The 16,174-nt window shown below is 32.5% G+C and overlaps 3 protein-coding genes and 1 pseudogene across 5 annotated transcripts; all 4 read left to right on the top strand.

Moving 5' to 3' along the window:
* The first annotated feature begins 366 nt into the window (after positions 1 to 366).
* On the top strand, positions 367 to 4,609 carry LOC111295883 (putative prolyl 4-hydroxylase 9). 2 transcript variants are annotated; one of them, XM_022889690.2, is made up of 8 exons: positions 367 to 743; positions 819 to 944; positions 1,567 to 1,724; positions 2,001 to 2,103; positions 3,008 to 3,103; positions 3,755 to 3,820; positions 3,919 to 4,035; positions 4,293 to 4,609. In XM_022889690.2, exons 1-8 carry the CDS (start codon positions 633 to 635, stop codon positions 4,329 to 4,331), a joined length of 816 nt encoding a protein of 271 aa, XP_022745425.2. In that variant the 5' UTR covers positions 367 to 632; the 3' UTR covers positions 4,332 to 4,609. The 2 variants fall into 2 exon arrangements, with proteins under 2 accessions (XP_022745425.2, XP_022745418.2); XM_022889683.2 differs by having other exon boundaries at positions 381 to 743; positions 4,304 to 4,609.
* Positions 4,610 to 6,837: 2,228 nt separating this feature from the next.
* On the top strand, positions 6,838 to 10,033 carry LOC111295858 (uncharacterized; annotated as a pseudogene). The gene is made up of 4 exons (XR_016328735.1): positions 6,838 to 7,576; positions 7,653 to 7,826; positions 7,906 to 9,677; positions 9,770 to 10,033. The product of XR_016328735.1 is annotated as an uncharacterized LOC111295858 (transcript).
* A 638-nt stretch (positions 10,034 to 10,671) lies between these two features.
* LOC111295851 (uncharacterized protein At2g23090-like) lies at positions 10,672 to 12,577 on the top strand. The gene is made up of 3 exons (XM_022889618.2): positions 10,672 to 10,926; positions 11,072 to 11,112; positions 12,275 to 12,577. The coding sequence occupies exons 1-3, from the start codon at positions 10,851 to 10,853 to the stop codon at positions 12,392 to 12,394; spliced, it is 237 nt and encodes a 78-aa protein (XP_022745353.2). The 5' UTR covers positions 10,672 to 10,850; the 3' UTR covers positions 12,395 to 12,577.
* A 310-nt stretch (positions 12,578 to 12,887) lies between these two features.
* Positions 12,888 to 16,171, top strand: LOC111295845 (leucine-rich repeat protein 2-like). The gene is made up of 7 exons (XM_022889608.2): positions 12,888 to 13,623; positions 13,913 to 14,045; positions 14,219 to 14,290; positions 14,651 to 14,794; positions 14,880 to 14,951; positions 15,086 to 15,157; positions 15,842 to 16,171. The coding sequence occupies exons 1-7, from the start codon at positions 13,545 to 13,547 to the stop codon at positions 15,909 to 15,911; spliced, it is 642 nt and encodes a 213-aa protein (XP_022745343.2). The 5' UTR covers positions 12,888 to 13,544; the 3' UTR covers positions 15,912 to 16,171.
* Positions 16,172 to 16,174: the final 3 nt, after the last annotated feature.

The raw sequence follows: 16,174 nt of genomic DNA, 5'->3' as shown, positions 1-16,174 counted from the left end.
TTTGATCTTCAAATCGAATTAATCAAAAATTTAAATTTTTTAAAAATTATTTTTGATAATCAATGAAATTAATTCGATAATTGATCAATTAACTAAATTAAATTGATTAAAACTGAATTATGAATACTTGTATTTTTTATTATAATTGAACAATTATAAATTATAATAAAAAATTATAGATAAAATGATTTTTTTTTATTTTATCATTACAAATTTTATATTATAAAAAGTAAAATGCTCTGGTTTACGGGAAAATCCTTACAATCCCAACAAGCTCCCAAATAAAAGGTCGAATTTTTTTTTTTTGTTAATTATAGTGGATTGCATTTGTAAATCCACTCCTTCAAAGTTCAAACAAAGACAAAAGCGAAGAAAAAAATCCCTCCCGCCATTGACGCGTTTGTCCTTTCTTCTTAAGCACGACCAAAAAACCTCCAGAGCATAGGAAAAAACCAAAAAAAAAAAAAAGAAAAAAAAAAGAAATAATAGTAAGAAAAGAAGAAAAACCCATATTCGAGACAACAATTATTGGAAGTCTGAAGAAGAACAGAGAGCCACAGAATTCGATAAACAAGTGAAAAAAAGAAAAATATTGGATAATAGTAAAAAAAATTTCGAAAAAAGATACGTAGATGAAAGTGAAATCGAAGAGCTCGAAGAGAAAGCTGGGGTTGGCAGCGGCCCTTTTCTTATGCTCACTCTCATTCCTTGCTGGCTTGTTTGCTTCCACTTTCTTCTCTCAGGTAACTTGTAAATATGTTATTCATTTGAAGACTTTATAAATTGGGTTTTGCCGTTAATTGATGGGACTTTTGTAGGATGTGCCGATTATTAAACCCAGGCTGAGAAGGTTGGAGGTGGTGCATGTGGAGGGTGAGGAGTATCGTGATCCCATGCCAATTGGAGAAACCGGGGAGAGTTTGATTGAATCTATCCCGTTTCAGGTTCCTCTCATCTTTTGTTTCCAGCGTTCTTTTTTCTGGTTTAGTGCATTGGATTTTAAATGATGGCTTTGCTAATTATCAGAGATTGGTGCCAAAAGTTTGGGTTTTTTTTTTTTTTTTTTTGGTTAAAGGATTTGATTCTAAATGCTTTCTCTTGGTTTTAGGTTTTGATCCTTGATAGTAGCGCTTAACTTATTAATTAAAGTATCTTGAATTTTAGGTGGGATATGGTCCATGATCCAAAAATGGAAAGTCATAATCTGTGGTAAAAACCCAGAAAAATGAGAGGATACGGATGCAAACAAATGGTGTAGGATATATGAGTAGCGATATTCAAGTTATTGTGTATTACAGAGTTAAAATTTTATGAAGGCCCGTTTAACCCAAATTCACAGAAAATAGTGATGAAAAAGAACAAAGATTTTATGTGAATATTTTACAGAATTCTATGTTCGAGGTCTGCTAGGAACATGTTAAAACTGCCCAAATGGAAGACATGTTAAGAAAACAATAGTAAATTTCTTTATGGTGCATTTCTTTCAGGTGTTGCTGGCTGAAGAAATGGTCCACAAGTATCCTTTTAGTAGACTAACTTCCTATGCCTGCTTCCCTTTAAATGCAGGTTTTAAGTTGGAAACCACGAGCTTACTATTTTCCCAACTTTGCAACTGCAGAACAATGCAAGCATGTAATTGAAATGGCAAAGTTGAACCTTAAACCATCTAATTTGGCTTTGCGCAAGGGAGAAACTGAAGAAAGCACCAAAGGAACTAGAACAAGGTGGTGCCCTTATATGAAAATATTTCTGTTTATTATCAATTTCTTATTGATTTTGAGTTAAATGGTAAATTATAAGTCGACGATTTTATTAAATGGTTCAAATTAAAACCTGCATGGTTTTAATCAAGACCAAATAATATTTTACCCCTTGTGTCAGTGCATGGTTTGAATGGGTGAATGCTGATAGCTTGCTTTCTTGATGTTGCTGTAAATTTTGTGTTGTCAATTTATACTTTACTTATTGGCCAAAAAAATTTATACTTCCCTCGGAAACAGTTCAGGAACTTTTATTAGTACATCAGAAGATGAAACTGGGACATTGGACTTGATTGAGAAAAAAATTGCAAAGGCTACAAGTATCCCTCAGAGCCATGGAGAGGTACATCTTTCTCTAATGGAACTAGCGTTATCTCATGGTTGTAACCTGTAAGTTAAGTTAGTTTATTTGACATTATTAGAGAAAGGTTAAGCAAATAAGCTGGACACTGTTTCTGTGGTTCAAGTTCCTTTTCCTGTTTCATTGATTTTTTTTCCCATTTTATATGTCTGAAAATTTAAGGGAATTTTAAACTTCGTTATTGTAAGAAAGTGCACCACAGAGTGTTCTGAATGGTACTTTGAAGACAAATCAATTTAACTTTTGAAAGACACCTTAATCATAATCATCGCACCAAACCAATTTTTAAGGCTTATAAATGTGCCACCATTTTGTTTGTTCCTGAAATATGTGATATATCTTATCTAATTCCTTAAATATATTCTGGCTTCTTTGGCTTATGGCACAAGGCTTACTGTGGTCTATGCATGTATCATTTTCTTGTAATTATATACTTACACCCTACAACAACCACATTAATTGCATTGTAGGTTGGTAAATCCTATTACATAGTTGCAGTGAAAGTAGAATCTCGATCTTTTACATTGAGGGGGGGGGGGGGGGGGGAGGAGAGAAAGATACAGGTTCTTGGAATTATACCGCAAAGTTATGGGTGTTCAAAGGTCTTTCCCTAGAAAGGGTGGAAAACTCTCATATTGTCATTATATCCCTCTGAGATATAGTCAAATACAAGTTCTGCATGTTTTTTTCAATTTCGATGGTTTTTACTGATTTAAATGTGCCAGGTAGTTTGGATTGTTGGAAAGTATGTGATCAATATGGCTATAAGCTGATATGCTACGAATAGTACCTTGGTATATTTTCTCTGTGTTGAAAATTCAAAATCACAAATCTTTCTTATAGGTTATTTTTAATTGCTCTAATTTGAAATTCTCACATATTGCAGGCATTTAATATTTTGCGGTATGAGATTGGACAGAAGTATGATTCTCATTATGATGCATTCAATCCGTCTGAATATGGTCCACAGTCAAGCCAAAGGGTACATTCTTATTATGTGAACTTCATCATTACATGCTTGTTTAATCACAGTTTCTGGTTTTTTATGTGCATTTCTGGTGAACTGAAATGATTAATGCTCTGTCGCGTTTAAGTCAATAGTGTAAATACTATAGTTGGATGTGGAATTTAATTATTTAGTAAAGTGTAAATACCATACAAGTTCTGGGTTCTATCTTGTGATTATAATAAATGAGACTTATCTTTATATGGATGATAAAACCTTTTCTTACTAAACAATAGTTATGCTGGTGTCTTTACTTATTTATTCTTAGTAAATGAATTATAAATAGATGCCATAGTTGAATTACATTATATTATTGGAAGTGACAAGAAGTATGAATACATCTTTTCAGGATGGTTTTTCTGTCACATAACTGCCTCTTGTGTAGATAGCATTTTAGTTTTTTCTTCTATGGTTGTGGTGCCAATGCGCATCTTTATGCAAGCCTCACCTTGTTTATAGGTTATTCTTTGAGGCTTCATTGTGGTGGCAATTTAGTTCTGGATACATCTCGTATGATACAATGTATTGTTCCCTCCATTTTTCTGTAATTTTCACCATGCCATGGTATGAGTGTCAATGCCAAAACTAAAACATTGTGCTTAATTAGCCTTTAACCTTCTCTCGCAGGTTGCATCATTCTTGTTGTATTTATCTGATGTAGAAGAAGGTGGAGAAACAATGTTCCCATTTGAGGTAGACATTGAAATACTAACTTGCTTTATCTCTCCTTCCTTTGTTATAGTAAACATTCATGCTGAGTTTTGGTACCGACCTCATTATTTTGGTTGCAGAATGACATGAGAATTAAAGGCTATGACTACAGACAATGCGTCGGTTTAAAAATAAAGCCACGAAGAGGGGATGGACTTTTATTCTATTCACTCTTCTTGAATGGCACTATTGATCCGGTAATTTTCGTACCCGCAAATCAAATTTAATTCATGTTGCATTGCTTCCAGTCCCACGGTTTAAGAGATTTCTGAAATAGATCTATGTTAACAATATTGAGGCATTACTATAGCTGTTATAACACTCCAAAAAGTATTACTCTTTTCGTTTCCCCATCTACTTGTGTTTAAACTTTGGGTTGCAGGTTAGAGCTAAATCCTCATTGTAGCTTTTTAATTATGGGTTACTATTTCTCATGTTCTTTCTCTGTTTCAAGATTATTTGCAGACATCTCTTCATGGAAGCTGTCCAGTGATCAGAGGGGAGAAATGGGTTGCTACAAAGTGGATTAGAGACCAAGAGCAAAATGACTAATAAAGTTGCTCTAACATTCAGAGATATCAATGTTGTTATTAATCATCATAAATCAGTGATTTGTAAAGGATAACTTTTTTATGATTTCACGCCCACTTTTTTTGTCTTTTCTATTGGCAATAACCCCGTAACGTGCCCATGTACACCTTTTATTAAGGTCGTAAACGGATTGAATATTAATATGAAAGAATGAATGTATATTTGTGGTTTGTTTATTTATTTTTAGAGGTATTCATATTTGGTTTGTGTTTGTTAAGAAAATTATTTTATTTTTTCATGTTTGATTCATTTGAATAATAAGCTATTTGTGTTTTATTCATGTTTAATTCAATTAAGTTAAATGAGTTTATTAGTAAATATTATATATACATATTTATGAATATATATAAAAAATATATTCATAAATAATAAATAAGTCATAATTAAATAAATTTAAATAAATAAATTTTAAAAGAACATAATCAAAGTTAAACAAATATAGACGAACTTCAAAATAAGATAAAGATAAAAAAATAAAAATATAATTTTATTAGTATTATAATAAATAAATAACAAATGAATAACAAATGCAAATAAATGAATAAATTTTAAATGAATTTGTTTACGAATATAAATGAATTAATCAAATTTTTATTCGTATTTAATTTTTTTAATAAATGAATATAAAAATATTATTTTAAATCATTTATTAAATTTAATAAACGAATAACAACAAATAATAACCAAATATGTTAATGAATAATTTATTAAAAATTCTATTTATTTACACCCCTTCCTTTTGTAAAAAAAATGTAATTGAAGAAACAATTTAAATTAAAACATATCTACTCTATTTTTCAAAGTTCACAAAATAACATGGAAAAGATAAAGTGATATAGTTAAATTATTACAAAAATCAACATATTTTGTAAAAATTTAAAAATATATTTCGTATTTAACGTATAAATTATGATGTGATAACTTTTTGTATAAAATTTGTATTTAACATAAATATATATAAACGAATTTCCGTGTTTAAGTTTAGTTTAAGGTCTCATTTGATCTGGGGCGAGGGATTTACTTTCCATTATCTTCCCCCACGTGTCAGTTTGTTATAAATTCACAAACCATAGACTGTACACGAGTGTAGAAGAGAACTCTCCCAGGCATATCACTTATGACCGTTGAGGCCAAAACCCTTCTTGCTATGTAACGGCTAGTTCCCTTTTTTTTTTCTTTTTTAATTTTTTTAAAATGTCATAATTGGATATGATTTTTTTATATATGACATGATACGATATAAAAATAATATAAATAAATTATGTATATATTTTAAAAAATATATTTTATATTTATTCATATTGATATAAATTTAGATATTATATAATTCGTGTCGTATATGTATTGATTCATCTAAATACTTGATATGATACGAATAATACGTTTAATTTAATCTTATCATAGGAGTATATGTTTAATATATTTAACACATTTAACATATTTTTTATATTTATTTTAATTTATTATAAATATAAAAAAATTATTTTAAACATTTAATTATGATATCTATTTAATAATTATTATAAAATTATTTTTTATATTAATAATATAAATATAATATAAATATTTGTTTTATACATTATTATTTTATTTTTTAATTTTAATAATTTATTATTTTAAATTTCATGCTAAAAATTAATATAATTATATAATATAAATTAAAATTAAAATATATATTAAATACATATTAAATGAGTATTAAATTTTTTTTAATGTGTAGGTAAATTTTTAAATTATTAATATATTAAATTTATTAAGTTGTAAATAATAAATAATTTATAATTATTTATTATTTTTGTGATGTTTTTATATATATTCTTATTAATCATATTTATTTATGTATATTTAGTGATATCTATTCATGTATATTTATATTATTTTATTTATTTATGTTATGTTTAAATAAATTGATTATATTCGTGTCATATCATATATAATATTATATTTTAAATTTGTTATATTTATATTTAAAATTTAAATATATTTTATAATTCGTATGGTATTCACACATTGCAAGTTCTACTCATAATATTTTTTGAGAATTAGAAAAATAAAATTCAGATGATTGGCAGTCATTTTTGTCGATCTTTTTCTCAAAATCCAAAAGGACAATCCAAATTAAACTTAATTTTCTTTTGTTCGTCAATATTCTTTCAATCTTCATCAAAATCTTTGCAAATTTCTCGGTCACCGAGTCACCGGAAAAAAAAATGAATCTTCGGTTGCTTAGAGGATTGCATGTTCGTGTTAGGCAAGCAAAGCTCGAAGACGGTTGTTGATTCTCAGAACGAAGATGGGGATGCTACCAGTGAGTCTTCGACATCATCTTCTTCGAGAATCGGGAAGATAAAGGGAAAAAAATTCTATTTCATTCAAGATTTGGGTTATTGTTGATGCAATTTGCCTTCATGTCTTTTTCTTGAATTAGAGTGGTGTATGTTGTTTAGTGTTCATTTCAAAATAGGGTTTTGCTTGTCTGACTGAATTTAAAACCCTGAAAACCCTAATCGGCAATTCTATTTGGTAACGGGTTTTTACAGGTTAATTTGTTTGCTAAATTTCAATTTATGTATTGGCTTTGAATGAAATTTGTTAGGGTGATGGGGGTTAATTGAGATTTTGAATTTTGGTGAAATAAGTTTATAATTGATAATTGATCTCTAGTTTGTAGTAAATTGAGTTTATTAAGGTTAAAACAAAAGAAAAAACAATATTACTTGTGTTTTCTAGCTGCTAAGAAATGGTTTTCTGTTTATTGAAATCTTGTGCTGGAGCAGATGATGGGAGTATCTGATCCTGATTATGCTATGCCTGAACGATCTATACCTTAAAAAATGCCTTGATGTTTGTGTAATTGCACTTTATAAAAGTAACTATAATAAAAGAGAGAGAAGAGTGGGATGTTTCTGTCTGCAATTTTGCATTGTTTTCATCTCTTTTTATAAGTGTGCTCTTCTGAATGGTGCAGAATAAATCATCAAATGACACCAGTCCGTAAGCATTGAATACTCTAAACAAATTTACATCTCAAATTAAGAAGCCTACACACCGCAATTATTCTCCTCTGAACTAGGTCCCCCCGGAAAAAAGATTGATTCTCACTTGAAAAGAAAAATAAATATGCATGCTGCAGGTTATATCGCAGATGTAATATATATATTTTTTTCTGTTGAGCATTTTTTTTAGTTTTTGACCAAATGCTAATGCAAGTGCTTTATTTCAGGAAAGTAGATGGCATGAATTTAACTCTTGATGAGACCCTAGGAGATTCAAATCCTCATTACTGCAGAGTTTTGAGAGAAAAAATGACAGCAAGAGAGGCTGCACACAAGGCAATGAAGGCTTGTAAAGCAGCAACGGTGGAAGCATCTGGGTGTAGATTACTCCAAGAAGCCAGGTAGGATTTTGCTTGCATTCAGGACATAATAATGTGGTTTATTTTCCTTCCTCTCAACTTATTCATTCTCATCTTGAAGGATTTGAAGCAAAGAAGCGGAAGAACTGCTACTAAAAGCTGAGAAAACTGCAGCTGAGGTTTATGAATCAGCAGCAGCCTTGGGAGTGATAATGTATGATATACCTAACTGTCCTCAGAGTACTTGTCAGATTGAAACATCTTCAGTAAATATAGCAGGTTCTGCTAGTCATACTGTTAGAGCATGTTTTATAACAGCATTTGAGTTCGATAAACAAGTGGCTGCAGCTGTAAAGACTGCATTCGTGAGGCATGCATGTTGCCCCTCTTTTAGTAAAGATGAATTTAAAGACCTTTTAAAAAAAATCAATGAGAATTCTGATACAGGTGATGGCAATCTAGAGTCATAGGAGTTCTCTTCAGAGTGTGAATCAGAGCCAATGTCAGAACTTGAGACATTGACTCAAAAAGACAGTTTTAATTCTGAAGACTTCAATTGCAAGATGTCGGATGTGGAGTCTAGACAAAGGAAATTCAAGAGGAGGAATTCTCTTGAAAAGTTTAACAGTAACACGGAAAAACTTGTGGAAATCATTCCTAAGAGGCGTAAATGTTTACAAGAGGATGAACTTTCATCACTTGCTACAATGGTTGCAACATGTGGTTTAAATGCTGCCTTAGCAGAAGTAGAAAACAGTAAGCTACATAATCCATGTTTTATTGCTGATCATCCCTCTGCTTCAGCACTTAATTTTTCTCGAAGAACATCTTCAATTCGAACAGGAACAGTAAGAAAAATTAACCAAACTGGACAATTTGACGTGGAACTCCCAAGTCTAGACAAGGTTTTGGCACATGACCAAGCTTGAACGAGAGGTCCAGGAAGGAAGAAGCCGGAGGAATGAGTCTAAAGATGAAAGTGCTGAGGAAGAGATTGAAGAGAAAGAAAAAATTTTCAAAGAGAATTCTGAAGTGGACCATAAAAACTCAGCTACTTCTGTTGAGGCCATCCCTCACTTGGGAAGTATATGGGTTAATCACTCATCAAACTTGAAAATGAAATTCAAGAGGTGAAAAGGAATTGTGGTAACACATATGAGCTCAATGAGGTGCCTAGTCATAAGAAAGGTGATATTTGGGAAATACCTAGTCTGGATAAGTTTCTGGTGAGACATGTCTCAAGACTAGAAAGAGAAATTGAGGAAGCAAATAACAGAAGAAGAAACAATGATCAGGTTGAGAAAGTCAATGTGGCTAATTTGGGGAATGAAGTTCTATCCGAGAAGAATGTCCCCTGCGCTAATGGAGGAGTATTTGGAAAAGAAAATATCAACTTGAATAAGGAAGTTAATTAGAACTGAAACCGAAGATAGCCTGGACAAAATCCTGGTGAAGCCATTGCATAGTTGGAGAGGGAAAACATTCATACCGTGTCATCAGGAAGCAGTTATGGGAACCCTAGGAACCGCAAAAAGACAAGGAGGAACCCATGTCACAGATTCAGCGAGCTTGGACAAAGTATTAATGGAGTATGCTTCTGGACAAGAGAAGAGAAAATGAGGTTCAATGCAAGTGAAGAAATGGTGAAGGTAAAAGAAGGGCGGTGTAAACGTGTCATCTATGAATGAAGATGGTAGCCTGGGCCAAATTTTGGTTAAACACAATTCAAGATTAGAGAAAGAGAAGATGGGCACCACTGAGCAAACCACAAGCCAGATTAGATTCTCTATATCTCGTAGAGAAGCAAGGGAGAGAGAGTTGCAAGAAGCATGGGGATGCTTAAGCTTAGGAAACTCCATCCGACCACATTTCTCCAGGCTTGAACGAGACCAGGCATGTTTCTCTCAATGTTACATGAGTAATTTTTTAGTCTTTCTGTAATTTTTCATATTTTAATGAACTTTGGTTGGTTCTTTTCTTTTCAGGCTGCTTGGAGAAAAGCTGAAGAGGAGGAAACGATGCAGGCCATGAAGGTGTGTAGCCCATTATCGCAGTTTGATCTCTGCACTTAACAATTTGTACAAAAAATTTGTAATATATACTGCTTTTTTAGATTAATTGAACGCTTTCTATCTCTGTATTTAACAGTTTCTCCCAAATCATCCCCTTTATTCGCACAAATATGTCAAATTTTGTCTTTCCATAATAACCAGCTTTTTACTCTGGAAATCCAAATTGTGAATTCACTAGTACTCTGTGTTTCTAATTTTTCTTGTTACTCGCATCCTAGCTAATGTATTATAAACGAAACTCTTCAATTTCAGGGAATCCACATATGCCCGACTTAAATAAAACCTGGGATAATACTTGTAGCAAAACTTTAATGTAACTTTTGTCACTTCTTGAAATGGTTTATCCAGTACTGACAAATATTAGAGGAAATTTTGTTAAGAAAAATATAAAAAATATAAAAATGATACGATTTAAAATTTTAATAAAAATTAAATATAAATAAAAAATATATATTTTGTGTTTAGTACATTAATACAAATAATTTTTTATATTTTACATATATTTATAATAAAATAAATGCAACATGAAGATCTATTTTTTTTTGTATTTTTAATATAATCTTAAACATCTTTATCTTATTTTTTATTTGGATGAAAAAAATATTACATGCATAAATTTTTTTAAAATTCATAATCTTCAAATATTAATTTTTGTAATATATTAACTAATTCAAGAAATAATTTACAAGATCTGTTTAAATCTACCATGTTAGTGAGTTTTTTTTATCAAATAAATAAATAAGCTACCGCAATTTCTAACCTCTATACCCTGTTGGCCCCACATGCATTGCTTTATTATTTGCAACTACTTCATTGTACTTCATTGTTTGTCGTGTCTCTGCATTCCCTTATTTCCCTTCCTTTGCCTCTTCGTAGTAACAATTTCATTATCTCTCCAGTTCCTTCTTTCTTCTAAAACTCATCTTCTTCCAACTCTTCCTTCAAAACCTCAATCCCGTTTGATCAAACCTTTTCCCTCATCTTATCATCCACCATGGGAGGAGGAAATGGCCAAAAATCCAAGATGGCACGTGAGAAGAACATGGAAAAGCAAAAAGCGGCTGCCAAAGGTGTTTGCGAAGTTTCTCCTTTCTTCTTTTCTATCTCTTATCTGTCTGGCTCTTATTATTATTATTATTATTTTGAGAACTTCTATTTTAGTTAGATCTATCCCTCATCTTAAGCTTTGCTTTTGTTCTATTTTTGTTTTGATAGGAAGCCAGCTTGAGTCTAACAAGAAGGCCATGACCATTCAGGTAGTATCTTCGCATGTTCTGGTTTCTCTTGTTAGATTTGTCACTGTCTTTGCTTGATCTGTTATTTTTGGCAAATGATTCATGATTATTTTGTTTCCTTGTGTATTAAGATTAAAATTGAGAATTTGGGATGAATATCTTTTCACTATGTTTGCAGCTTTCTTTAAAGTTTGTATATTTCTGGGTTTTGAGATATTAGGATGTATAGTCATGAGCATGATCGAATAATTGCTCATCCCTTTGTCACCCTTGAGAAAATTAGATCCTGGGTTAATACCCATTTTCTTGTTAGTTTGTTTTTATATTTGTATTTGGACTATTTGCAGTGATGTATTGTGAGTGAGGAGATTGGTTGTTTGCATTCTTTAGGTATTCTTAGCTTAAACTGTATAATTGCTGGAACTCATTGCCTAGTTCCCCTGCTTGAAATTATAATTGTGATTGAGGCTGTTATCACCTAACAATATCAATTGTTGTAAAATTCTGCGCAATTTTCTTCCACTGAAAAACCGTGAGAAATTATGACTTGTGTTTAGCTTCTGTTGCATGCGCTATGACAAATTAAAAATTTTGATGAGAAGAATCTGTTAGATTGTGTGAGCCTTCCTGAGATTTGCATCTCTTACTATAAAAGATTATTGGTGGCAAAAAATGCCTAACCATCTTTTTTGTATTTTGTATATCTCTAGATACTGTCTTATTTTTCCGTTTGCATGAAGTATGGTGATAAATGAAGACTTGCTGCATGGTGGTATCTGGTTACTAAATTCTATCTTCTTTGTTTTAGCTTTGGACCTGCTCAGCATCCATTTCTTAACACAAGATCATCTACAATGTAATGAGAATTCCACATAGATCGTGAAGATTACAGAATTTCTGCATTTCAAGTTTTTTTTACTCCTTCTAACCTTTTGTTTTCTTTCTGGTTTATAGATGTTGTTGGTTTTTTTTTTTTTAATCACTGATCACATGAAAGTGAAGCGAATTTATAACTTTCAGTTAATCTTTCTTAGCTTTGATTATGCATTCAGTTATATCTTTAGTTAATATTGTTAAAATGAGTTAGGTGTGACTTGGCTTTTGATTGTTTTTCACATCATTGCTGGCCTTCCCTATGGTTCCTCTGATATCATTTCTGCTGAATGATGGTGATTGAGTACAGTGCAGGGTGTGCATGCAAACATTGATGTGTACCACAACAGAAGTGAAGTGCTACGAGCACGTTGAGGCAAAGCATCCTAAGTCTGATCTATACGCATGTTTTCCTCATCTTAAAAAGTAACATACGAAACTCAGCAAAATGAACTGGGAGATCTAGACATCTTTTAGCGTGTATCTATCTTGTAACTTGCTACTTTATAATTAGCTTCTTCAAATCTCTTTCACAAGCTGATTTTACTGTTGTAATTGTCATGTTGTGTTCAGTCATGGGTGCCCATTGAATCTATTTGGATTTTTAGTAGTCTCTCTTGCTTGTTGCTTGGTAGGGATATAGTTAATGTGGTAAAGCTTGCAACTGTTGTTTGCACTTTTCACTGAAGCCTTTTAAAAGCATTAGTTGCCATGTAGAGCACTAAAACATTCATCAATCAGGACAGGCTGGTTAACCAATGGCAAAATGCTTTTGTCTAACCTAATTGACCTATTCAAGCGGTTAATAGTTGTTGCTTTTTCTTTACTGAAGGTACCGCTTGCATTATGAGATTTTATGGGTTCCTTGGCATTGAACATTGTCATGATAAAAACCGTCTGCTGTCGGCTCTAGCAAGTAATCGCATAAAAACGAGGAAACCTTAAAGACAAAATCCAGGAGGAGCTTGTCACTTTGTAAGGCAATTACCAGCGGCAATCACAGTCTTGAACTTGATGCCCTCTCAATAGGGTTGTAGCTTCATGAATGGTCTACTATGGATCCATCAAAGCCCGAAAGTTAAACGCCTTTGGGCATTTACTGTTCTTTAAATGAGTGCAACTGAGAAAATGAGGTAGCAACAAACAATTTAACCCGCTGCCAGTAAACATTGGTTCTTGTCTGCTTCTGTCTTTATCTTCTCGTGAGTTTAAAAAAAAAAAAACCCAAGCAAACACGCAAGAAAATCCGCACATTCCACACCAGGGAGGAAGCTTCCTTGTTCCCTGGTTTCAAGTTAACTTCAAGAAAAAAGTCAGCGAGAGTTAGCTAGACAGCCTCCAAGTTGGATCCACACCACACGGCAGAAGACTGAAAGGCATGACCTTTGTGTGAACTTTCCACAGTTTTACCCCCATGCTTACCAATCGCAAACAGTTAAAAACTCTTCCAACGCTCTTCCACTGCCTCTTCCACAAAGTTGACTTGACTTACTTTGCTTCCTTCCTGCTATCTTCCCCTTTTAACGTTTTCCTTGTTTTTGTGTTACTTATTCTTCCTTACCTCTCTTTGTCTCTCTGCAATGGCTCCTCTTTCTTTGTTTTCCTTGTTTCCTTGTTTCTTTCTACTTCTTTCCCCTGCCATTTCAACCAACTCTGAAGGTACTTACTAGTTCCTATCCATGAACTCTTTACTCTTTAGGTTTCAAATTTCCATCTTTCTCTCCATTATTGTTTGCAAAAGATACCCTCTTGAAAGACGAGAGGGGATTTTCATTTTAATAGAGCGTAGAACAATTGTGTTAGATGGCTGAAGATGGGTTTTTCTTTTTCGTTTTAAATTTTTCTAATTTTCATTTAAGCTTCAGAGTTGTTTTTGTTTTTTAGGAAAGCTACATAATAAAGCTGGGTGTTGATTAAAATTTACCATTTTGTTGGTATCTGGTTTCAGGAAATGCTTTACATGCTTTGAGAAGAAGGCTTTCTGACCCCATCAATGTGTTGCAGAGTTGGGACCCTACTCTTGTCAATCCCTGCACTTGGTTTCATGTCACCTGTGATTCCAACAATCATGTGATTCGTTTGTAAGATTCCCTCTTCATTTCTCGATTTTCTTTTTATAAAAAATTACAATTTCTGTTTTTGGTCTTACCAGTCTTCATTGTCTTTATTATTTTCCTCTTTCTAGTTCTTTTGATTATTTTCTTAAAATTTATTTACTTGATTTGATGCTAACTTTATTTTCTTTCAATTACAGGGACTTAGGGAACTCTAATATGTCTGGGACTTTGGGGCCTGAGCTAGGTCAACTCCAGCATCTGCAGTACTTGTATTGCTCTCTCTTCTGACAATTGCTTCTTGATTGTTACTATGCTTTGTTTGGTTGAACAGATAACTAGTTAAACCAAGGGAACTTAAATTTAAAATTCTGTTTTCCATAATTACTAGTTTGAAGATGTGTTCTTTCAGGTCACATGTCATTGCATCCCCAGTTGAATTAATCATGCATGTTTAGTTTCAAAGTCCCCAAAATCAGAGGAAAATTATGGAGTCAAATTTACTATATTTGCCTTTATACATCATTTAGTTTTACCACACTTAAGCTTTTTTTCGTGAAATAAAAAAAAAAATTCCCCATTTGATATACTTTAATATAGTAATTAGGTGTGAAATTTTTGAATCTCTGCAGGGAGCTTTATAAAAATGACATACGAGGGAAAATTCCGAAGGAGTTGGGAAATCTGAAGGACCTTGTCAGCTTGGATATGTATGGTAACAGATTTGAAGGAGAAATACCGAAGTCTTTTGCCAAACTGAAGTCACTGAGATTCCTGTAAGCAACTTAACATTGATCAACCAAAAAGTTTGCTTCAACAGGTTGCTTGAATTAATTTGTTGTGCTTGAATCTATTCTACAGTCGTCTTAACAACAACAAACTGACGGGATCCATTCCAAGGGAGCTCACTACCCTCTCAAATCTTAAAATATTGTAAGTTCAGAGGAGAGGGGAAAAAAAAAATCCAAAAACCTTTTTGTTCCATGTTTTGAATCTAATTTTTTTCACCTTGTTTGTTTCATTTTATGCGGTTTAATTTCAACTAACTGTCTATATTACTAATGCAGTGATGTTTCTAATAATGATCTCTGTGGAACAATTCCAGTTGATGGCCCTTTTGCAATGTTTTCAATTCAAAGGTACCATTTTAATTCCAGTCATCATAGTTATATTTACAATCTTTAAGCTCTTTTTAACTCTAAGAACATAAGACTTCGACGTGGTTGTACATCTCTGCATTATTCGAAGGAACATTGCTTGAAGCAGAAGTATAAGGATGAACAGGAGGAAATAACTGAGTCCTCTATTCTATTTGCATGAATGCTAGGCATAGCCATTTGGAGATGTATTAATGACACCTGCATATGTATTTTCGAACTATTAGAGTTGTTTGAAACAGTAATTTGGCTAGTTTTTGCTACCCTTCAATGCATATTGTTGATGTTCCTGGTTCTTGCATCTGATATAAGTGCACTACATAAACAATTGCTTTTGGACGAGTATCTTGGGAATGAAACTTATTTTGAATTAATAAGAAAGTCATCTGAAAATGCTTGACACCTGGGACTTCACCTTAAACACAACTTACCTGTATAAGGTATACGATATGGAGGCCAATTAGTTATTACTTGTAGTAGAATGTCGGGCCATGGAACAGAGCTTTATAAAAAGTCGAAGAATGATTCAGTTCGAAGCTTAAGCTAATATGTTAGGGCGAAAGAATAAATGTTATAATCTACAACGAAGGCAAAAGTGCAGTTACATATTTTGTTTGAATGTCATTATCGATCTAACTAAATCGATTGTTTTCTGTCTTGTTTCAGCTTTGAAAACAACAAACGCCTTAATGGACCGGAGCTGAAAGGACTTGTTCCTTATGACTTTGGCTGCTGAAGAAGCTAGCGTTCATGGAACTTACATACCATGACTGCAAAAAATGTGATGCCATGCCATATGCCGATATCTATGATTTAGCGGTGGGACTGACCGCAAGTTTTATGTAGTAGTTGATAATGGTATTCTGTATCTATATAGCCTGCAAAAATAATATGGTTTGAGTTTTAAAATCTCAAATTTTAACAAGTTTTGCAGAGAAATATCTTTGCTAGAATTAGTAATGATATGTCAACGTGAATCTAAAATCTTGAACTTGAGGC

This window comes from Durio zibethinus, chromosome 16 (genome assembly GCF_047325235.1).
Source record: "Durio zibethinus cultivar Kanyao isolate XHJ-2024 chromosome 16, ASM4732523v1, whole genome shotgun sequence".
NCBI lineage: Eukaryota > Viridiplantae > Streptophyta > Magnoliopsida > Malvales > Malvaceae > Durio > Durio zibethinus.
The sequence above is the reverse complement of the archived record's forward strand: the minus strand, read 5'-3'. Positions and strand labels throughout refer to the sequence as shown.

Coding starts and splice junctions, on each gene's coding strand:
- LOC111295883 (XM_022889683.2), top strand. CDS start 633: ATGAAAGTGAAATCGAAGAGCTCGAAGAGAAAGCTGGGGTTGGCAGCG. Junction 945..1,566: donor TTGAATCTATCCCGTTTCAG/GTTCCTCTCATC, acceptor CTTTAAATGCAG/GTTTTAAGTTGGAAACCACG. Junction 3,821..3,918: donor AAACAATGTTCCCATTTGAG/GTAGACATTGAA, acceptor TTTTGGTTGCAG/AATGACATGAGAATTAAAGG.
- LOC111295851 (XM_022889618.2), top strand. CDS start 10,851: ATGGGAGGAGGAAATGGCCAAAAATCCAAGATGGCACGTGAGAAGAAC. Junction 10,927..11,071: donor GCAAAAAGCGGCTGCCAAAG/GTGTTTGCGAAG, acceptor TTGTTTTGATAG/GAAGCCAGCTTGAGTCTAAC. Junction 11,113..12,274: donor AGAAGGCCATGACCATTCAG/GTAGTATCTTCG, acceptor GATTGAGTACAG/TGCAGGGTGTGCATGCAAAC.
- LOC111295845 (XM_022889608.2), top strand. CDS start 13,545: ATGGCTCCTCTTTCTTTGTTTTCCTTGTTTCCTTGTTTCTTTCTACTT. Junction 14,795..14,879: donor CTGAAGTCACTGAGATTCCT/GTAAGCAACTTA, acceptor TCTATTCTACAG/TCGTCTTAACAACAACAAAC. Junction 15,158..15,841: donor GCAATGTTTTCAATTCAAAG/GTACCATTTTAA, acceptor GTCTTGTTTCAG/CTTTGAAAACAACAAACGCC.